Raw genomic sequence first — 24,323 nt, 5'->3', positions numbered from 1 at the left:
TGTTCCGATTTGTTGATTTGATCCCTGATTTTCCTTTTCTCACCGCTTGTCTTATGTGTTTTCATTCATTTCAGCAGGACTAGCCTTCATTCCTTCCCAGTCTTGATTAAGTCCTGCTGTTATTTCTGTAAGCTGCCTTATTACTATAGCTCTGAACTGAGCCTCAGAAAGATTATCTATCTGTTCATCCATTAATTCATGTATTTGCTTTCTGGTCAGCTGCATGATTGGGATCTCTATAATGATCCCTTCCATCCTGACAGTTTTCATTTTACCTTTCCTTCTTGGGCAGGGCTGTCACACCCCTACGCTGTCGGGGTCAGCGCCCTGTGCACTTGTCACTTCCATGCAACCCTTCTCACCACACTTTGGCGCTTTATGTGGGTGCGGGGGTCCAAGATGGATTCCTGCTGTTCACTATCCACTGAGAGACTGGGAGCCTCCTCCTTCGTCTCCACACCCTCTGGGCCTCACAGTCCAAGGCAATGGGGGTCTGCCTTCCCTGGTGTTGGAATCGCGAGCTGACAGGTTTGGTCTGCAGCCAGAGGTTCTCCTCACGTGCTTTTCGCCTCCTGTTGAATACAGGTGCCTGTGCTTTCCACAGTCCCACCGATAGTCACTGCAGCTGCTCCCTGCCTCCAACACAGCTTGATCTCTCTGCCCCAGCTTCGCCCCTCCTGCCTGTCCGGACCAGCACCACTTCTTTATAATTTCATACTTTGGACTTCCATATAGCTTTATTTTCTGGAACTTCTGGTTATTTTTTATTTTGCAGTAGTTGTAGTCCTTCTTAGTTGTGGAGGGAGACGAACTCTGTCAGTCTAGGCCTCCATCTTGGCCGGAAGTTTTACTTTATTCTTTTTACAGCTGCATGTTGTTCACATTTTGGTTGTATCATTATTTATTATCTCCCTTATTGCTGGAAATATAGGTGTTTTATTACAAACAAAAGGTGTATATGTATCTTTATTTCTGTGTCAGAATACAGATATTGGATAGATTCATTGAAATAAAGATTTGAGTTCAGAAGTTAAGTTAGTGTCAGTATTCCTCCCAAAATGCTTTATTCCATGATGTTTTAAAAACAATATATCATTTTAAATTTTATATTTTTATTTTTACTGGTGATATTTAAATTTGTTATTATAAAAATATTAATTTTTATATTGGTCTTGAATTGCTTAAGAATTCCATATAAATATTAGAAACTAAATAGTTATGAATTTTGTAATTAATGCTCGTAGATATGGATAAAAATAGAACATATTTAAATAGAATATCTTAATCATTATGGGATCCTGTAACACAGTTAAGTATAATGGTAAAATTAGACATTTCCGTACAATTTGCTTCAGTCATATATCCTGTCCTGTCATCAGTTCCTGCTGTATTAGTAATTTTTAACTAGCATGATTGAGACCTGAAGTGTTAAGATTAAGTGATTCTTCTGGGTAGTTAACCTTTTTGTGCTCTGAAATTGCTTGTCGAAAGTACCTCTGAAAGATGAAGTTCATATTCCTGATTCTGTAGTCTTTTTTTAGATGAGTTATGCTCAGCTGTCTTACCTGATCCACACAGAAAAGGTTTTTAGTATTATTTATAGTTTGCATCCAATCACCACAATCTGATAACATTTTTATCAGTACATAAGGAATCTCTGTATCCTTAAACATTCCTGCACCATTTCCCCTCAAGATCTCACCATCCCTTGTCAACCATGAACCTGTTTTCTGTCTCTGGGTGTGTCAACTCTGGACATTTCATATACATGGAGTCATATAATATATGGTCTTTTGTATCTGACATCTCCCACTTTATTCATGTTGTAGCGTGAATTGGTGCTTCATTTCTTTATATTGTTAAATAATAGTCCATTATATAGAGAGACTACATATCCATCCAAATTTAAACCACTTTTTGCTTGTTGTGAATACTGTTGCTGTCAGCATTTGTGTGCAGCTTCCCACCAAGGTGGACCCGTGGGTAAACAGGCTTTGCCTCCTTGAACAGCCATAAGAAGGTTTACATCTACCTCAAAACAACCAGAACTGCCAGAAAATTGAACTGCATGGACCTCCAACAAACAAAGATATAGAAGTCATACTCATCCAGATGGGGAGCTGGGAGGAGAGGACATGCTGTGGTGGCAGCAGTGGCAAGGCTGTGGCTGTGGCTGTGGCCTACCAGTGGAACAAGCGGTCACACATTATAAAAGCTGGGAGGGATACCTGGGGAACAATCCCAGCCCGAGGCCAAACCATGCATCTCATGGTTCCAGCGCTGGGAAAACAAAGTCTCATTACTTCTAGTTGTGAAAACCAGTGAAGGTTGGGGTGGCAGAAGAAACTGCTGGTCTCTCTGGAGAGTTGCTTTAGAGGGCTCCCACTGTCCAGGGACGTATGCAAACCCACCCACTCTGGGAACCATCACCAGGACAATAGCTAGAGGGGCATCAGTTGTATATGGGAAGGGGAGTGACTAACAAAGGGGCAAGTACCAAGCAAACAGAATTGTATCACATGACCTGTCTCCCACATACAGCCCCACCAGGTGGTTAGCCCAATCACCCAGCACTTACAAATACCTAAGGATCTGCCCCTTAGAATGTAACAGGTGTAGCAGCTCTTCCTAATACTCAGAGACAAACACAGGAGGCTATCAAGTTGAAGAGAGAGAGAGAGGAGTATGGCCCAAAAGAGGGATCCGATCTGGGCTCTAGAGAGACATCTGAGCGAAATGGAGATAGCCAACCTAACAGATGTAGAGTTCAAAACACTGGTTATCAGGATCCCCAACAAACTCATAGAATACAGCAAAAAAATAAAGGAAGAAATGAAGGTTACACTAAGAGAAATAAAGAATAATCCGCAGAAAACTGTCAACAGAGAAGGGAAGGAAGCCAGGATTCAGACTGAAGATTTGGAACATAATGAAGAGATACACATTCAGCCAGTACAGAATGGAGAAACAAGTTTCACCAAGACACATCATAATTAAAATGCCAAAGTTTAAAATAAAGAGAGAATCTTAAAAGCAGCAAGAGAGAAGCAGAGAGTTACCTACAAGGTAGGTCCCATCAGACTGTTGGCTGACTTCTCAAAGGAAACTTTGCAGGGAAGAAGGGACTGGGAAGAAGTATTCAAAGTGATGAAAAGCAAGGACCTATAACCAATATTACTCTATCCAGCAAAGCTATTATTTAGAATGAAAAGGCAGATAAATGCTTCCCAAACAAGATAAAGTTAAAGGAGTTCATCATCACCAAGCCCTTATTATATGAAATGTTAAAGGGCCATATTTAAGAAAAAGAAGACCAAAACTGTGAACATTAAAATGACAACAAACTCACAACTATCAGCAACTGAGTGTCAAAAACAAACTAAGCAAACAGCTAAAAGAGGAACAGAGCCATAGATATGGAGAGCATATTAGGGTTATCAGCTGGGAGGGGGAAGGGGGCGAATGGGGGTAAAGGTTCAGGGATCACAAAGCATAACTGGTAGTTACAAAATAGATGGGAACGTTAACATATTGTTGACCAGCAATTTTATACAAAAGCTATTCCATATCACTGGCTATATTTCATAATTGAATATTAAAATGAAATAATCTAAATAAACTTCAATATGCTTTATTTATACATGATGTATTCAAATGAAACTGTACATATCTAATATATAATTTTTAACAACTTTTTTTTATGATTCTCCTATGTGCAGTGGTACAGAACAGGTTTTGCAAATATATCTAATTTCACTGTGGTTTCCTTTTGAAGAGCATACTCTGCATGTTCTAGTGGGATTCTTCTTTATGCCATTGATTATTTTTTCTCAAACGTGGTCTTTTAGTTTTCCTGAAAGCCTGCAAGGTAAATCTTTGTAAGTAACTCTTTTAAAGGTACCGGAAGAAGTGCCAGGTTCTGTGCTACATTCATTTGAATCATCGGTTATCCATTCCCTAGCAACTTTGAGTAGAAATTGTTTGTATCTCATGTTATTTTGTGGATCACTAAATTTAACACTTAAACCAGAAGTATTTGTATGATCCTCGAAGGTTGGTGTGATGTCATTTTCTGTCCACTATTCTTCAATATCACTTTCACTCTCAGATTTTATCACATTTCTTTTTTGTCATTTTCATGGTCTCATATCAGATTCATAACTATCACCTTCTGTGTCATTGCTGTGTACTTCAGAGTCACTCGGACAATCAGAAAAAGCATCTACATATAATTCATTGAGAACTTCTTCACTGTCGGAATGCGTCATATTTGAAATTTTTGAAATACTAAAAATTATAAAGCTTGGACTATCTAAAAAAATTTTTTTTTCTAAATATAGTAAACATGACCAAACAATTAGGAGAATGTTTACAGAATCTTATTACTCTCATTTTTAAGAATTGCGTGGGCTAATGCAAGTGCAAACACAAGTTAACTCATTATCGGTTAACAACGTTACGGCTTGAAAACACGAGTTTATTCATGACCAGTCAACAACGTCTTAAGATTAGTAAAGTAAAAGGAGAAGCCTAAGAACATGTATGCATGACCCATGGACATGAGCTAAAGTAGGGGTATTGCTGGACACAAGGGATGTACCAGGTGGAGGGTGGCAAATGGGAAAAATTGGGGAAATTGTAATAGCATAATCAATAAAACGTTCTTAAAAAATATTTGTATGCAGTGTTTTTGTAGACTTATATTTTCATTTTATCTTGTTCACCAACCCATAGGAACTGAATGTTCGAAAAGTTACAGTGTCTTCAGATAAAATAAAGTATGGTGTTCGCCTAAGGGCAGAACCGGATCACATGATCCTGGGGAAACGACTGAAGGGAGCCTTCAAGACTGTGATGACTTCCATCAAGCAGCTGAGCTCTGAGGAGCTGGAACAGTTCCAGAAGAGTGGTAGGTTTCAGCCTGATGAGAGTCTCAGCCTAATGAGGCATCTGTTTGACATTCACTATGAGAACCTTTTCCTCAGTAAAAACTTTCCTGTTTATAAAAATGTTTTTTAGACATAATTCTGATAATTTAAAAAACTCAAGGCAATAAAAATGATCCCTAACACATCACACATTCATTCAATGTAGATTCAGTGCCTACTCTACTGTTTAATATGTTAGGTACTGGGTCAGTGTTAAAACTCTGATTTATTTTCTCTCAATTACATATATATAGTAATACAATTGCATTATGAAACATCATACTATAATTTTAAATTTGGTTTTCATTCATTTTTACATTGTTTTTATTCTCTTTATTTTACATTTTTTATTATAAACATTTCTTTGTGTTAATATTAAAATACTATTTCAATAACTCCATAATTTGCCTTCATTGGGATACCTGATAATGGTTTTGATCAGTCTTATTGTTGGTGCTTTAGTTTATTTCCATTTTTTTAGTATTACATGTAATATTTCAGTTAATATTTTCATGTAAAGGTTTGGTGAAATTAATTTCTTTGGACTAGATTTCTAGATAGAAATGACTGAATCAAATGGGTGACCCTCAGGGTACCGTTGAGTTCTTCAAATGCTAATGTAGGCCCAGAAAACTTACCTTCCTGGGAGAGAGCAGAACTTTTGGAGTTTTTTACCAGCCTGTGATTTAGAATGACATTTAACAAATATTTCTAGGAGAGAAAAAATATTATGACTTTTGGAGGCTTCAGAATGAATTCCAGAAAATTTCAGGAAAGAAAATAAAATATATTGAAGAATTTTAAAGAAGGGGCTTGATCAACGAGGTTAGGAACATTTTATACAGGAGAACTAGGTCAGAACTTACCACAGTTTCTCTTAAATACATAGAATCCATATTTTGGTCTCTTAATTGGGTTAAAGCTGGTTTTGTTCACGAAGTAAATATTGTTTAAAGCCCTTCTATTTGAGTTTCATAACAGCCATCCTCACCCTCGCTTTGCTGGTAGAAATGGAAGACTTATGGAAGTAATTATAGTTTTATAAGTGTTCTGAAGTAAATGTAATACAATATTATGAGGAGGTTAAGAAAGGGGACTCAGCCTCTCTTTCCTCTGCTTTCCATGTGTCCAGAAGTTCTCAGCTTATGGCTGCTTGACATTCCGCACCTGTCACTAAGGCACAGGTGTCATGATTGGTAGGGTTCCTTCCCAAGTTGAATATCATAAGCATAGAAGTGACATGGAAAGAGATATGAAGACTCAAATCAGATGAGTGGTTATGAAAATAGAGGGAAATATCCCTAATATTACTAAAATTGTTACATAAAATTTATCTGGAGATCTTAAATAAGTTGTTTGCAACTGAAAGTTGAGTCATAACTAATATAACTTGCTATATTACATTAATAAAAATCTTTGATCAACCTTCAAGTCACGAATCTAAGTTGCTTCACCACGTAGCCAAAATAACAAAAATTGCTGAAATAAGCCTTTTTTGAAAACAAAAGACAAGAACTTTTAAACTATATTTTCTGAATAGATTGTTCTCCCATGATAGCAAATAAAATAGTTTTCAGAACATAGTGACATGAAGTGAGATTGGCAGCCCAATACCAAGAACATCATTGTGGGTGATTACGGTGGGCTTCCTGAAGATGGGGATTGCCATCCTGAGCTGTTTAAATACTCTGCCTTCAGTGGACAGTCATGACCTTCAAAGTGTCACACTGTTCACCTCATTATCCTGCTCAGCATGTAATAAAACACCAGATCCTACTGTCAGTGAATGGTCTGCCTGATACCCATTTGACTCTACAGACTGCATTCTTTATTACATCATGAAGTGTGTATTTATGGTGGAGATACATGGTCTCCTGGGATATATCTTTCAACTTAGAAGATTATATACAACTGTAGACATTGGGTCAGGAGTACATGGCCTTAAAGCCTCTGTTGATCAAATTGTATGATTTTTTTTTTTTTTAAATAAGTGGCACAATATACTTAGAACAGGGCAGCTTGATGAGAAGGGACTGATTAACAGTGGCAATTGCTTCTCTAATAGGGACCATTGTTGTGGGAGGCCATGAATTACATGAAGAAGACATTCGTCTTATGTACACCTTTGATCAGGCAACAAGTGGGACAGTGCAGTTTGAAGCACACTCAGATGCTCAGGTATTTTTCTGTTCCCTAGTGCCTTTCTTTACCGAAAGGTAAGACATAATCCTTTCCTGACATGTTCACATTATTCATTTTAGACTGGCTTATTAAACTCCTCTGTTACATGCTTTTTACATGTGCATTTATTTAACGAATGCATAGACATTTTGCAAGTTCTATATGCAAGTAATTGTCCCAAGTGTTGGGTCCTACTGAAATGAATCAGATGTAATGTAATTCACCCTTCAAGGAATAAGTCAATCATGGAGACAGGAAAGTAAGCTCATTGTTATTCTGCCTGATAAATTATCTATTAGAAATAAGTACTGAAAGGAGCTCATTTTTAAAGTGTGGAATAGAGCACTGATTGGTGTGGCTCAGTGAGTTGAGTGTTTTCCTGTAAAGTGAAAAGTCACTGGTTCAATTTCCAGGCAGGGCACATGCCTGGGTTGTGGGCTAGGTCCCCAGGTGGGTGCATGCAAGAGGCAACCAGTTGATGTTTTTCTCCTTCTTTCTCCCTCCCCCATCTCTAAAAGATAAGTAAATAAAATCAGTGTGGGGTAGAGTTGTGGATGGCTAGGGAGTACTCTTTGAAGAGAGTGTACAAGTAGTTCTGGATTTGGGCGCCAGCATTTTTATTGTGATGGAGCATAGCATCTCTTTTTACTCCAAATCAGGCTTCGGGCAGATAGGTTCTAAGATCTCCAATGTGGGAGTGGGGGGCTTGATGGAGTCCCTTTGTGCCTAACATGCCAGATTCAGTGGAAAGTGGGGAGTACCTTGTCTGAAGTGGCCAACCTCCTCAAGCCTTTACACAGGGGCTTACATTAAATGTAGTTTCCCATGTGGGCAGACTGGTGTAAGAAGCCAAAAATAAGGAAGCTAGAAAGAAAGAAGGGGGTACGGAAAGGATGGTAAACACAGACAGTGCAGTCCTTCCTGGCTCCAGCCAATATAAGGGAAAGCTTGAAGAAGGAGTCTACACTTACGGAAATGTGATTCTGGGCTGTGATGGCCCTGCCCTGACTCATCCTCCATTTCCAGTTCTGCCTCCTGTAACTTCATGAAGTTTATCTTCTCCGATTGAGTTCCCTCTGAGGTAAATGGTGATGTTACCTAATTTACAAGTTTACTCCCCCCTTATAGAAGTGACACATACTATTAGTACATCATCATTGACAACGTACAGAACAGATGAGATAGAAAAGTAGACAAAGTTGACAAGAAGATGGTAATTTAAACTAACTCAAAAAGTACTGTGGTCCATTTTAGAAATTATTTTTTGAATCACACTAATAAACCAAATAAAAAAGGGTCACGGTTTAAGAATAAAAACAGGTGGCTGCCTTTAATCCACTTGTTCATTGTGGATCCATTGTGAAAAGCTGCTCTAAGGACTTAATTATTGTTGATCTTTTTATTTGAGGAGTTAATATTACATATTAAATAGATAAAAAGCAGAGTTGAGAGATTTAACAAAAGCTGGTCTCATGATTTCCTTTGAGTAGCACCCTACAGAAGAAAAAGGGAAAGCTGCACCTCCAGGGATGAAGCAATTGCTGATTGCAAACAAGAACCCAAATTATAAAGAAACTAGGTTAACTATGTCCTTTGCTCAGTTTTGTGAATAAATAGAGCTGCATATTAGACTTCTCAGAATTTAATTTTAAATAGCATTTTGCTGAGTTTGAAAGAACTGGTTTTCCTCAAATGATTGTAATGGTGTATTCTGTTTATTCCCATAGGCTTTGGTTCTCTTAGACATCACCCCTGACCAGTCAATGATGGATGAAGGAGTGGCTCGGGAAGTCATCAATCGCATCCAGAAACTTCGCAAAAAGGTTTGTCAGATTAAGAGCCAGTCACTATTTTAAGTTTTGGTTGTTGGGGAGCATGGGAGATGTAGGCAATATAAACCACACTAATCAGTTAATGAAAATTAGTCGCTAAAGTATGTATACTCCATTCAGATTGTACTCTTCAGGAAAGTTAGGTACCTTTCCCTCTCTACTTGTTCACTTCAAAGCTGGGTGTGACTACTTTATTTCTCTGATTAGGAACTTTGTAAGCCAGTCTGTGCCCCTTGTCTGTCTTTTTCCACTTTCCTGAGGCTTCAACAAAATCATTTTCTGACTGGTACAGGAGGTCATCAGAGATGATAGTGAGTGTCTCTGAGGAAGAGGAGTGGTGCAGTCAAGTCAGCGTGAAAGGGCTTATAGCTCAGGGAAGAGGTTGTTGGATCTGGACGAAAGGGGGTGGTTCTTACTTGAGAGCTCCAAACCAGGGCAAGTGGACAGAGACCATTGCCTGCTCCCACCAGCCTCATACTTTGGCCAGGTGTTTGAAATTTGTAGTTCAGGAGGCCACTTCTGAACAGGCTGCTTGTGAGCTCTCATCTCGGTACTGAGCACTGTGAATGGGTTCTCACTGTGTCACTCCTTTGTTTAAGAACAGGATTGGGCAGAAGAGTCTGCCCTCTCATCAAGATACAACATTGGATTCTCAGCCCTTGTTCAACAGCACCTTACATTTTAATTAACAAAGTTCTTCCCTTTTTAATTTTTCTATGTGTGCTTTTAGTGCAATCTGGTTCCAACTGATGAAATAACAGTTTATTATACAACACAGTCTGAAGGGAAGTATCTGAGTACCATTATTGAAAGCCACATGGAGTTCATATTTGCCACCATAAAGGCTCCCTTGAAACCATATCCAGTGCCTACCTCAGATCAAATTCTTATTCAAGAAAAAATTCAGGTGAGTTCTGAGTTCTGTTAAACTATTAAGAGATTTAGTATTACATTTTATGTTCAGTTTATGTACTAACCTGTCTTTAAGGAATTCTTCCTTTTTTTTTTTTTTTTTTTTTAATTTTTACTTATTTATTTTTTAGCAAGAAGGGAAGGGAGGGAGACAAAGAGGGAGAGAAACATTGATGTGAAGGAGAAACATCAATTAGTTACCTCTCGTACATACCCTGACCAGGGACCAAACCCGCAACCCACTCATGTGCCCTGATGAGGAATTGAACCAGCAAAATTTTGATTTGTGAGAATATACCTAACCAGCTGCTCCATACCAGTCAGGGCTATGTACTAACCTGATATTCTGCTCAGTTAGTACCAATTGGTTTAGAATTTAGTTCTGAATTACTACTTTGGACAATAGTCTGTAGGCTCAGGAAGATGATTTCCAGGATAAGCGAGAAGGAGGAAAGGGAGATCTGTTCTAGCAGTTCTTTTGGGGAAGGTAGCCAGGAACTACATAAGAATTGCTAGGATCACATGGCTCTATGGGCCAGTTATATCTAAAGCTAGAAAAGTTCATATTGTGGATTCTGGGAATGATAGTTACACCGCAATTGACTTGAAAAGCAGTTAACTTTTAAAGTAGTAGGTTTTACACAAAACTAAGATTTTATTTCCTATTGGTACATTTTAGATGTAACTATGGAAATTTCATACCAAGGCATGGCTAGAAGTTGGTCGTGTCTAATGGAAAGAAAATCTATGGCAGTCACTCATTTATTCAATCATTTAATCCTTATCTGTTCCTGTTTTGTGTGGGACGAATAAGGCAGTCAAGCAAGGGTTGGAAGTGACTGTCTTTTTAGTGGGGGCAATTTACAAGACAGTTTCATTTTCTATTGTATATTTTTTAACAAACAAGTTTAAAAAAAATGAGGGGGAAAATATGTATCCCCTAACTATTTTAGTGACAGGATTGAATATTCTCTCAGAATTGTAAAAAGTTCTTAATCCTGGAAGAAATAGTTACCATGTAATTTGTGACAACTGTGGTCAGGTGCTGTAGTTACTCAGTCACATATTCCTCTGTGCTCAGTTAAAGGGGTCTGACCTGGAAGTTACACTCACCAGAGGATCATCCAAGCCTAGCCCTGCTTGTGCATATGTCAATCTTTACATTTGTGCAAATGGCAACGAGCAAGGTAAGAGTAAACGAATTCCATGGTTTGTATTTTATGTTTTACTTAAACCTATGAATATCTTTAAAGCTATTAGAATTAGTAAAATTCGGTAACTTTTTCTTTTTAATTGTTAACATAATAAATCCACAAAAGTGAATTATTAGATTAGCTGTATTAGAAAAATAAAAATAGACATACTTTTCCCAATTTCTCCCACAAAGTACAGCTGAACACCCTGCACATTATATATAAAAACCAACATGAGAAAATTATTTCGTACTGGTCTCAGTCTATCAATACTAGTAGTGCTGGCAGACCAGGCCTTTTGGTTCTTATGATTAGGACACCCTCAACAATCACTAAATCAAGAAACTTAGAAAAGGTACAGGTTTCTTACTTACAAAACCTGGAAATTACACAACACATGTGGGGCCACCCAGCGAGGTCGGGTTGGTGCAAGAATACACATGCACAGACCTGGATTATTGGTGAACTTAAAACATAAGAGCAGGAATTTAAAGCATGAGAAGATAAACCAAGAAGTAGCCAAATGTCAGTTATTGAAATCAGCCAAGATTTCTAAAACAAAGGAACCTCAGTGTGGGGAGCTCAGCCTGGTTCTTTATCTAGTCAAGTGGCTAGCAATGTGTTTATTGGAGGTAGCCTAGGCAGTCAAAGCTTAAGTCAGTCTCTTATCCTACAAAACAGAAATAAAAAACAACAAGGCTTATATTTCCAATACTGTTTAAGGTGGAAGGAAGAAGGCAGGTTAACTAGGGACCTTGAGACCAAGCAACAAAACAGAACTGTGGTCCCTGGGTTTTCTTTTTGCATTATGTATCCCAGACTCGAGGTTAAAGAGGCCTGGCAATCTGGAAATGCCAGTGAGCCTGAACAAAAACACTCCAACAAAATCCTGCTTTCTCTAGATGAAAGGACCAATAGAGAGCAACCTTGACCAAGTCAGAAAACTTAGATACTAACTGTTCTCCAGCCAACCACAACAGAAAAAGAAAAATTATGACATCACTACCACTTACACAAAGGCCAAGGGGGAAACCTAGATTTCTGCCTTTTCCAGTCTGAGGAACTTAAAGCCCCCACCGCCATTGTGGTTGTCAGAGAAGACCAAGTAGTTATTTGAGACTTTCATCCTACCCGGTTGGCAGCTGGCAGTTGGACAGAGAGTTATATTAACTTGATTATTTTTTTCCAAAAAAAGACATTGAAAGAAAGAGATCATCTACAGGTATGTGTATGCATTCTGCTTCTATAATTCTCCAACAGGTCATCTAAGAAAATGCCAGTTAATTTCCTCTAGCTCATCTCAATTAAGTTCAACACATATCACACCATGGACTTGGGTAGGAGAGTAAATTATAAATACAAAAATGAAAGTATTTTTAATGTGATTCAATTATTAAATGCTTCCAAGTGGGGAAAACACTGGGAAAAAAAGAGAGAGCCTCAAGGATCTGTTGGGTAATAACAAAAGTTTCATATTCTTCTCCCTTAATTCTGGGAGAGAGAGAAGAAAGGACAGGGTATTTTAAAGCATTGGAAGAAATATGACTTCTGAAGTTTGGCAAAACACACAAATCTGCAGATTCAAAAAGCTGAGAGAACTACATACAGGAAAAACCCAAAACAATCTACATCCAGACAACACAGTCTAACTTACCAAACTTAAAGAAAACATGTTGAAAGTAGAGATGTGACACCTAGCAATATTGTGGCATAGGGAGACACCCTGCACCTCTTCGCACACCCACTTCAAAATTACAACTAAAATATAGAACAAACATCAGCCAGAACCATCAGAAATTGAATTGAATGAAAGTCTGACAACTACAGAATTAAAGAAACATCCATCCAAACACAGAACAGGCTGGTCTCTCACCCACGTCTGATAGATAAAAATTAGAAAGGGATATTTCAGGAGCGAGGTGTCCCAGCCCATTCCAGGCCCCACAGTCCAGGGTTCTAGTGTCAGGAATAAGTAGCCACAACTTCTGGCTACAAAAACAAGTCGAAATTCAGTCAGTGGAAGAAACTGCTGGAGCCACAGCTGTTTTCTTAAAGAACCCACACATGGGCTCACCTACTGACTTATTCCTCCTGAGCTCCAACACTGGGGTAGCCGCTTTAAAAGGATTAGTGGTATACAGAGAACTGAAGTGTCTGGCATCAAGGCCAGCAGAGGCCATTGTCTCTTCTAAACCCTCCCCCTTAGAGTCCACAAGCTGGTGCTATATCTGAGACTTCATCAACCTGGCTAACTGTTTTACCTATCTGGGATATATCCAGGGACGCCCCACACAATTTACAGGCTCACCCAAGCTGCTTCTCCATATGCATGACTGGTCCGGGTTCATGATTTGGAACTTCCTGAATTCTATCAAACAAGTAACAGCTGTCCTCAGCTCCAGGCCCTGCACTTGTAGCAGCCTCCATAGATTCACAGCTTGTCTTCGCCTGGTAATCTCCAAGCTAAGCATAAGTAGCAGCCATCTCAGGTTGCTTTACACTTTAGTCAAGTGTCCCCTAGGCAAAACACAGGTGGGGGATGACCTTGCCTGCACCACTCAGGAAACTTTCCCCAGGGCCAACACACTCAACGGACAGCTACAGGCCACCTCAGAGCACAACCACCATGCCCCTGGACAACTGGTCCTTCATTGATGGTAGAGGTTGGTGGTCAGTGGTCACAGCCAGTCTTTGCAGCTGACTAGCCTGGATAAATCTCTCCCATTGATCTGCCAGCAGCAAACTACAAGAGGAGGATGTACTCAGTCCACGTGAAGGGCTCACCTCGAGTACCCGGCTTGGGTGATTGGGGAACCAATGCCACTGGACCCTATGGGGCACCTACTACATTAGGCCACACTAGCAAGACTGGGAGTCAAAACAGCTCTACCAAGTACTCAGACAAACACAGGGAGGCTGCCAAATTGAGGAGGCAAAGAAATATGGCCTAAATGAAAAACCAAACAAAACCACTGGAAAAGAACTAAATGAAACAGAGATAACCAACCTATGAGGTGCAGATCTCAAAACACTGGTCATTAGGATGCTCAAAACACTGGTCATTAGGATGCTCAGAGAAATGATTGTGTATGGCCACAAAATAAAGGAAGAAGTAAGCATTATACAAAGTGAAAGAAAGAAAAATATACAGGGAACCAACAGTGATGGGAAGAAAGCCAGGATTTCAAGTCAACAATCTTTAACAAAAGGAAGAAATAAACAGTGACCCGGAATGGAAGAAGAAATAGGAATTGAAAAAAAGGAGGAAAGTATTAATAACTTCTAGGACTTTAAATGTACAAACATCCAAAATATAGGGGAGTCAGAAGGAGAACAGGAAGGGCAATAAACTAGAAATCTATCTGAAAAAAATAATGAAAGAAAACTTCCCCAATTTAGTGAAGGAAATAGACATACAAGTCCAGGAAGCACAGAGTCCTAAACACACTAGACCCAAAGAGGACCACACCAAGACACATCATAATTAAAATGCCAAAGGTTAAAGATAAAGAGACTCTTAAAAGCAAGAAAAAAGAAGATAGTTACCTACAAAGGGGTACCCATAAAACTAAGCTGATTTCTCAATAGAAACTTTGCAGGCCAGAAAGGACTGGCAAGAAATATTCAAGGTGATGAAAAGCAAGGACCTACAGCCAAGATTACTTTATCTAGCAAAGCTATCATTTAGAAGAGCAGATAAAGTGCTTCCCAGACAAGGTAGAGCTAAAGTAGTCCACCATCACCAAGCCATTACTATATAAAATGTTAAAGTGATGTATTTAAGACAAAGATCAAAACTATGAACATTAAAATGACAACAAACTCACAACTATCAGCAACAGAATCTAAAAAATAAAAACAAAACAAAACTAAGCAAAGAATCAGAACAGGAACAAGATCGTAGTTATGAGGTTTTTTGTTGGGTTATCAGTAGCGAAGGAGGAAGGGGAAGAAAAGGAGGAATGGTGCAGGGATCAAGAAGCATAATTGGTATGAATAAAATAGGGGGATGTTTCACAGGAAAGCATGAAGCCAAAGAACTTCCTAGCACAACCCATTGATGTGAAGTAAGAAAGGGATGGCTGGAGGTATACAGGGTTAGGGTTAGGCAAAGGGAAAATAATTGGGACAACTGTAACAGTATAATCAATAAAATATACTTAAAAAATAAAGTAGAGATTTGCATCACCTAACTTAGAGGGGAAAATATTTTGAGTACTGGATTTTTCTCAGAAACCATGAGGGCCAGGTTAAAGGACAACATTTCTGAAATGCTACCCAGAATGTTATATCAAGCAAAAATATCTTTCTGGTGAACAGAAAATCAAGGCATTCTCAAGTCAAGGAAAAGTAAAAGAATCTGTTACTGGTTATATATGTATTATATACTACCTAAGCCCTGGCTGGTTTGGCTCAGTGGATTGAGCGTCGGCCTGCGAGCTAAGTGTCACTGGTTCGATCTTCCAGTCAGGGCACATCAGAGAAGGAAAACTCTGACTCCAAAAAACCTCCGCTGCCTTGCGGCATACCTCTTCAGGGGAAAGGCTAAGGGAGTAAACCCCGACAGAAAATCCGGAGCCGGAGTCCCTAAGGCGGTTCGACGTTGTAGTCAACACCGGCAACTCCTGCGGCGCACCTGAAGCCAAGCTGTATCGACTCCGTCTTTCCCTTGGACCCTTCAGCTGCGAAGAGAGGGGGGGTCTGCTGCATGGGCAACAGCAGACCCTCCATATCACCCTGCCCAGGCTCTGTAGCTTCAGCTTCACTGGAGAGGACACTCCAGCGTCATCACAAGATGTCGATTCAACACGGGAGGAGACAGATACCGTGTCACTCCCGAGTCGGACTGCACAGCCATTCTCGGCGGTGCAGATAGACTCTTAAGAAGATACACCATCGTCTTTCGAGACGGACGGCTGCCAACGGTTGTCCTCCAGCTCACTGATCCGATCTTCTGCTTCCTATAGCCAGCTTTTAATTCCTTCTACTGTGTTCTTCAATTCAGAGATCGTATTCTTCATTTCCTCCTGGCTCTTATTGATAGCTTCTATGTGCTTTTTCATGCTCATGTAATTCTCTGTAAGTTCCTTGTAGTTTTTCTGGAGTTCTTTGTAGTTTCCACTGAGCTCATTCAGCTTCTCCATAATCCATGTTTTGAATTCCATATCTGATATTTTGCTCCCCTCTATTTCATTTAGCACTCTCTGGGGATTCTACCTTTCCTTTTGATGGGGGGTTGTTTCCCTGTCTCCCCATTTTTTGATTCCTATTGTTTGTTGGTGCTTCTTAGAATGATCTGCTCTTCCGGTATCTGCCTCTGGTAGCCTCAGATCATGTACCAGACTGTCCCTAGGCAGCCTATTGGAGACTTCCAGTGATCTACTGCCTTTGTCTGTCTTCTTTAGTTGTTAATCTACTCAATCTGTGATTACCCTTCAGGCTTAAGGACTGTGGGTGTGGCAGCTTAATTCCTGTAGGCAGAGCTTTTATTTCCCCTTTGTCTGAGGCCACTTGGAGGAGAATGGTCTGTCTGCTGTGCTGGGGCTGAGTAGACACTGGCTGGTCCTGGGAGGAGGTTAGTGTAGCTTCTACTTACTCCTCCGCCCTCTTGGATCTCCGTCTGTGTTGTCCTTGATGTTATTTCTTTAATCTGTCTGGTTGTATTTCAGCTACTCTTTGGTGGATCTTTTTCTCTGGTTAGTTGATTGAGAGTCACTCTGCCCACCTTGTCTTGAGATCTTTTGTGGAGGTGCTGCTAAAACATAATCACACAACCCAGGTAAGAAACCCACACCCTCCAATATCTCCCCCAACTACAATCTCACTATAGGTTGCAAATGACCACGTATTAATATACTTGTGGAGATATTGGGACTCTTATTTTGTAGGAGAAACAGATAGGAGTTGTTTTAAATGAAGGAAGGGTATTTTAATATTAGCAATTGGGATCAAGGTTATGTAAGACAGCAATTAGCATTTACAGTGTATGTTTGAAAAGGAGGAGAGGGTTACAGTGTGGAGTGAGAAAATGGAAGTGTATAGTATTAGGATTATATATTCGGTATATGCTATATGTTTAGCGTGGAAGGGAGGATAGACACAACAGGCATCCAGGCAGACAGACAGCCAGAAATTGAAGGAGAGGGTTGAGGAGGTTAGAAGGTAGGAAACAGATTGAGAAAGAATTTTTCAAGAATAAAAATACAGAGTAGGAAATAGCAAGACAGGAAGGGAGAGAGGAAAGAGAGAGAGAAAGTAGAGAAGAGAAGGGTAGGAGAGAGAACGAAAGAAGAAGGGGAGCGAGAAGGGACTGGATTAAAATTTTTTAAAAAATATATATTATAAAAAAAAGATTAGGAGATTAAAACATGATATAAAATTGCAAGATAGAGAGAATATAGAGAGAGAGGAATAAGAGATGGGAAAGCAAGAGGAAGGAGGAGGGAAGGAAATCAAGAGGAAGAGGAGATATTAGAGAGGGAAAGATTGAAATTGAAGAGTTGACAAAAGATAGGATGAAGGAGAGAAATACAAGAGGGAGAGAAAGAAGTGAGGGGATGGGGTGGAAAGAAGGTGTAAGAATGGGAGGGTGAAGGGAGAGGGGGATAGATTAGAATTATAATTTAAATATTAAAAGATTAGAATATAAAGCGGAATAGGGAGAGAGAAAGAAAGAGAGAGAATATGTTTAGGGAGAGAAGGGAAATAAGGGCAAGGTATGAAAGAAAAACGAATGTACACTGAAGTGGGGCAAAATAAAGAAAGAAATTTAATAAAATTGAAGGTGCTTAGCGCAGCAAAAGGAGAGAGATAGGAAACGGAGGGAGGATGAGGATAGGGGGAGGGAAGGTGATTAGAGGAAGGGAATATGAAGGAAAGGGAGAGAACTTAAAATTTAAAAATTAACAAAGAACAGGATGCAGGGGAGACATGCTAAGGGGGGAGGAGGGGAGAAAAGTAGAGAGAATAAGAAAGGACGGGAGGGGCAATTAGAGAGAGAGTGAGAAATAAAAGAATGAGAGGATTTTAACTCAATTCAACTTTTAGGCACAGTCTCTGTATTTTTGGTTTGTTTATTTTTTTGTTTTTCCTTCCTTCCTTCCTTCCTTCCTGAGTCCGCCCCTATTCAAAATTCCATGGCTTTCAAATCTTTTCTGGTTGTTTGGCTGGCTGTGGGAGGGTTCTGCTTGATTCTGGGATTGCTAGTCTTATTTTTGGGCCTACCACCGCTCTGCTGTGAGCTGCCTTTAGTTGTCCCCTCCTGAGGCGCCCTCAGCCCTCCTCAGGCTTGTCCAGCTACTCCTTCCCCCTGTTGGTCCAGCCTGTGCCTGCCAGCAATCCCCGCCCTGCCTCCAGTCATGACTCTATTCCCAGGCTACAGCTTCTGCTCTCTTCCCTGTCTATATGCTTGCGCACCGTACCTCTCTCCCTGTCTCAAGACCGTCCCTTTGTTCTGCAGGACTCTGGCACAGTCGATCAAAGTGCCGGGCCCAGTGGCACTCTCCTGCCCAGGACCTCTCCCCTAGTCTGGAGCTCTGCAGCGGCTTTCTCGCGTGCGCTCTTCTCCTTGCCCCAAAACTGTCTCTATTCCGAGCTACAGCTTCCACTGGCTTCCCTGTCTATAGGCCTGCGTGCTCTATCTTTCTTCCCGCCATAGCACCGTCCCTTTGTTCTGTAGGATTCTAGTGTGGTCGGTCAGTGCAGCCCTCTCCTACCCAGGAGTTCTCCCCCAGTCTGGAGCTCCGCAGCAGCCTTTCTCTGCGGCCCCTTCTCCCCGCCCTAAAACCGTCTCCACTCGAGAACCTCCACCTCTGCTCTCTTCCCTACTTACACACCCTGCGTGTCCTATTTCTCTCCTCGCCCCAAACCCGCCTTTTGTTCTGTGGGATTCTAGCGCGATCACTCAAAGAGCCAGGGCATGCACTGCTCTTTTGCTCAGGAGCTCTCCCCCGTCCGGAGTTACGCAGCAGCTTTTCTGTGCAGCCCGTCTCCTTGCCCCAAAACTGTCCCTTTGTTCTTTAGGGCCCTAGCGCAGGTGCTGTGCGCGCCCGGAGTGTCGAGCTTTCTGTCGTAGGCTGCAGCTGAGGAGGTTTCCCTATAGACTCAGATCACACAGTTTCTCCCAGTCCTGGTTGTTCACTGTTCTCTCACTCCTCTGGCTTTTTCGGCCAAATCCTCTCCCTAACTTCCTACAAGAATTCACTTCTCAGTGTTCCCCTAGCAGGGGGAGTCTCAAAGCAGCTCTTGGCTAGTGAGCTCTCCGACTTGGTACTGCAGACACACCGGGTTCCGGAATGACTCAGCCTGCAGTGTGTGGTAAACACCTCCACCCCCCTCCACGCTGCTCCCACGCTCTCCTCCCTGTTTACGCTATCGGAGACCCACACTCACTCAGTCACTCCTCTCCGCATTCGTTCCTGGAGTCTCTCCTTAACAGGAGCGAGCAGAGAACACTGCCCCTACTCCACCGCCATCTTCCCCTCTCCTGAAAAATTTTTTTAAAGAAAGAAAGAAATAGACTCACAAAAGTGGCTAAATGCTTTTTGAGAAAGAATGGAAAGCAACTCAATTGAGTCTCTATTATATGGAGCTAGCGCAGTTATACATCCATACATGAAAAAATCTTATGGACCTTAATCTTAACATCTTATACCAAAAAAAGAAAAATCTCAAAATATATCACATTTTTAAGTTCAAAATATTCAACTGTTTTTAGGAATAAGGACCAGGCAAAAGAGTTTTTAAGACTTAACTGCAAAAGCCAGTTTCATTAAAGGAAAATATGATAAATTGAACTTCACCAAAAATAAAAATTCTGTTCTGTAAATGATCCTGTGTAAAGAATGAAAAAAGTTACAGACCGGGAGAAGATTTTTACAAACCACTTATTCAACAAAGGAACCATCTGGAATATATAAAGAACTCTTAAAACTCCACAGGTAAAAAAATCCAGGAGACCCAAAACAATTTACAGATTCAACACAATCCCTATAAAATACCCGTGACATATTTCACAGACCTAGAACAAATACTTCAAAAATTTATATGGAACCAAAAAAAGACCTCTAATAGCCACAGCAATCTTGAGACAGAAGAACACAATAGGAGGAATCACAATACCTGACATTAAGCTGTACTACAAAGCCACTGTGATCAAGACAGCCTGGTGCTGGCATAAGAACAGACATATAGATGCATGGAACAGAATAGAGAGCCCAGAAATAAATCCAGGTCTATATGATCAACTAATACTTGACAAAGTGGGAAGGAACATAAAATGGAGTGAGAAGAGCCTCTTCAACAAATGATGCTGGGAGAACTGGACAGGGACGTGCATAAAAAATAAAACGAAACTAGACCACCAACTTACACCACACACCAGAATAAACTCAAGATGGATCAAAGACTTAAATGTAAGCCATGACACCATAAAAGTCCTAGAGGAAAACATAGGCAGGAAAATTTCAGATATCCCACATAGCAATATTTTCACCGATATATCTCCTAAGGCTAGGGATATAAAGGAAAGAATAAACAAATGGGACTACATCAAACTAAGGAGTTTCTGCTCAGCAAAAGAAAACATCAGCAAGATGAAAAGGGAACCAACCATATGGGAAAATATATTTGCCAATGATACTTCAGACAAGGGAGTGACCTCTAAAATATATAAAGAACTTACACATCTCAACACCAAGAAGACAAACAGCCCAATTAAAATATGGGCAAAGAACTGAACAAACACTTCTCTAAGGAGGATACACAGAGGTTCCATAGACATATGAAAGAATGCTCAACATCACTAGCTGTCAGAGAAATGCAAATTAAAACCACAATGAGATACCACTTTACCCCAGTCAGAATGGCCATCATCAACAAATCAACAAACAAGTGCTGGCAAGGATGTGGAGAAATGGGAAACCTATTGCACTGTTGGTGGGAATGCAGACTGGTGCAGCCACTATGGAAAACAGTATGGAATTACCTCAAGAAACTAAAAATGGAACTGCCTTTTGAACCACCAATTCCACTGCTAAGAATCCTGAAACCCCAATTCAAAAGAACCTATGCACTCCTATGTTCATAGCAACACTGTTTACAATAGCCAAGTGCTGGAAACAGCCTCAGGGCCCATTTGTAGAGGAGTGGGTTAAAAAACTGAGGTACATTTACACAATGGAATACTGTGCAGCAGAAATAAAGAAGGAACTCCTACCATTTGCGACAACATGGATGGAACTAGAGAGAATTATGCTTAGCGAAATAAGCCAGGCAATGAAAGAAAAATAGCACATATCACCTAATACAGGACACTAATGAACAATACAAACAAATGAACAAAATTGAACAAGGAACTAAAAAACAGTTATTGGAGGCAGGAGGGAGGTAAATAGGGGAAGGGTCTAGTAAAGGAACTAGTATAAATAACCCGTGGACATGGACAACGGAATGGGGAATGACTGTGGGAGAAGGGGTGGGCTGGGTGGGGGTGAGACATTAGGGGGGAAATGGAACAACTGTAATAGAAAAACAATAAAATTAAAAAATAAAATCCAAGACAAAATGGGGAAAGACATAAGGAGATATTTACCAAGGAGACTTATACAGATGACAGATAAGTACATGAAAATGTGTAGCATCATTAGGGAAATAACAAATTAAAATTACAATGAAATATTACTACACACCTATTAAAATGGTGAAAACATAAAAGTAACAATACCGAATGCTGATGAAGATGTAGAGAAACTGGGTCTTTCATGTATTGCTGTTAGAAATGTAAAATGAGACAGTCACTCTGGAAAAATTTAGCAGTTTCTAAAAACTACATGTGCTTTCCACAATGATCCAGCAGTTGCACTCCCAGGTAGTTAGTGCAGAGTAATGAATGTTGAATTGTTCCTCAGAACACCTCTACCCTAATGTTTTTATAGTAGCGGCATTCATAACGGCCCAAAACTGGAAACAACCCAGATGTTCTTCACAGGTTGAACAAACTTTTGTCGTATCACACCATGGAGCTCAATTCAGCAATAAATAGCAACAACCTAAGTAAACCTTTAGAGATTTATGCTAAGTGAAAAAAGTCAAACACAAAAGGGTATATAGTATATGATTCCATTTATATAATTCTTAAAATGATGAAATTACAGAAATAAAGAATAGATTGTTCACTAGAGGTTAAGTAGGGCTCAGGGAGTTAAGGGAATTAGGTGTAGGTTTTAGAGGGCAACACAAGGGATTCTTGTGGTGATCAAACTGTTCTGTGTCTTGACTGTATCAATGTCAGTACCCTGATTATGAAACTGTACTATAGTTTTATGTTCATTGTGGTAAACTGGGCAAAGGGCCCAAGGTGCATCTATTATTATAACTGCATGTGACTTTTTAGTTATATCAAAATATTTAAACAAATCAGTGAAATAAATGTCTAGTTAAATCTAAGGTATAGGATTAATTAATATCAAGGACCACTTGAGGATATTATTTTTAAAGTTAGTATATTTGACCATTCTGAGCCCTAGGGATTTATAAATGGTGCAGAATAAAAAAATGAGGGTCATAAAGACAAAAGTTTGAATCAAGAAAAAGATTGCCTGATGGAGTTACATCCCTGGAACAAATATACCCACGATTGCCAAAGTACATACTAAGAGTGCATATAGTATATGCTTAAGAAAGTCAAGTTTGAACTGTTTTCCTTTAATTTTCATTCAAATTTACCTTTTTCTTCAGTTTTACTTATATTTGTGGCTTTTTAGGTGGAGTACTGCTTCTGGAAAATCCAAAAGGCGATAATAGATTAGACCTTTTAAAGCTGAAGGCTGTTGTTAATAGCATTTTTGGTGTGAAAAATGCAGAGCTGGCTGTCTTTCATGGTGAAACAGGTATGTGCAAAGATGAAAACTATCCATGACCTTTGACATGAGATGGATTGTTAAAGTTGTGAGTCAGGCTGGGCTGTTCAGCAGTGCCCACCTGGAATATGTCTGTGTCTTGGATCTGTGCAATGTGGTGGGAAGAACACCATATTTATTCGGAGATGAAAGCTCCCACCCTGCCCTCTCACCTGTTAGCCATGTGATGGATTCTGGGCTTCAGAGACTTCTGTTGAGTTTTAACTTTCTTAAACATAGTACCTATGTCTTGCTAAATTCATATTCTCAATAAGATAAGCCTAAATAAAAAATTTTTTAATTATAGGTACATTCCCATTGTCACCGGTTAAAATGTAAGACACAACCTGCCCCCACCAAAGGTATATTTTGAAGTCTTTACCCACAGTACCACTGACCTTTGTAAATAGGGTTGTTGCAAGTGTAATTAAGGTGAGGTGAGGTGGGCCCTATTCCAATATGACTGATGTTCTTATAAGAAGATGGTGAAGACACAAGACCCCATGTGATGACAGGCATAGATTGGAATTATGCAGCTGCAAGCCAAGAAGCACAGAAGATTGGCAGGGGCCTCCAGAAGCTAGAAAAAGAAAGGTGAGAATTTCTCTACGGACACCAGAGAAAGCAAGGTCCTATTGATAGCTTGACTACAAACATCTTTCCTTCAGAACTGTTTGTTTTTTTGTAAGCCTCCTAGTTTATGATTCATGCAAGAGCTGTAAGGGAACTAATATACTCATTTTATGAATCTGAATGCTTATTTTCAGAAACTTTTAAATATCCTAAAAGAAAAACTACATGGTCAATAAATAAAGGAATAAATACCTGCTGAACTTCAATAGTAAAAACTGCAGTGAGGTACTATTACTGCCACCAGATGAGCAAAAACTAGAAACATTTCACAGCATTGAATGTTGTCAAGGGTATTGTGTAATAGGAACTTGCATTCACTGCTTCATTGTAAATGGATAGAACCACCATGAAAAATCATATGCCATCCTATCTTTTAGGGACTCAAGAAGGGAAGCAAAAGTGATATGAGAGAAATCCAGTATGTAGAGGTCTGGAAAACTCTGATTCCAAAAAACCTCCGCTGCCTTGCGGCATACCTCTTTAGGGGAAAGGCTAATGGAGTAAACCCCGACAGAAAATCCGGAGCCGGAGTCCCTAAGGCGGTTTGACGTTGTAGTCAACACCGGCAACTCCTGCGGCGCACCTGAAGCCAAGCTGTATTGACTCCGTCTTTCCCTTGGACCCTTCAGCTGCGAAGAGAGGGGGGGTCTGCTGCATGGGCAACAGCAGACCCTCCATATCACCCTGCCCAGGCTCTGTAGCTTCAGCTCCACTGGAGAGGACACTCCAGCGTCATCGCAAGATGTC

General features: G+C 40.1%; 1 protein-coding gene across 4 annotated transcripts in view; it reads left to right on the top strand.

The window, feature by feature from the left end:
* The window catches only part of IARS1 (isoleucyl-tRNA synthetase 1), a 120,178-nt gene that overhangs the window by 80,717 nt on the left and 15,138 nt on the right, over positions 1-24,323 (top strand). For 3 of the 4 annotated variants that reach the window (XM_090273932.1, XM_090273929.1, XM_090273930.1), the window contains 6 exons: positions 4,735-4,909; positions 6,994-7,106; positions 8,837-8,932; positions 9,672-9,848; positions 10,935-11,040; positions 22,809-22,934. In XM_090273932.1, coding sequence (XP_090130058.1) covers positions 4,735-4,909; positions 6,994-7,106; positions 8,837-8,932; positions 9,672-9,848; positions 10,935-11,040; positions 22,809-22,934 — 793 coding nt within the window. The remainder of the gene's footprint in view (positions 1-4,734; positions 4,910-6,993; positions 7,107-8,836; positions 8,933-9,671; positions 9,849-10,934; positions 11,041-22,808; positions 22,935-24,323) is intronic. The other variant, XM_090273931.1, reaches the window with a different exon arrangement.

This window comes from Furipterus horrens, unplaced genomic scaffold, assembly GCF_987537825.1.
Source record: "Furipterus horrens unplaced genomic scaffold, mFurHor1.1.pri manual_scaffold_4, whole genome shotgun sequence".
Lineage (NCBI taxonomy): Eukaryota > Metazoa > Chordata > Mammalia > Chiroptera > Furipteridae > Furipterus > Furipterus horrens.
This window is presented reverse-complemented; position numbering and strand designations above follow the sequence as displayed.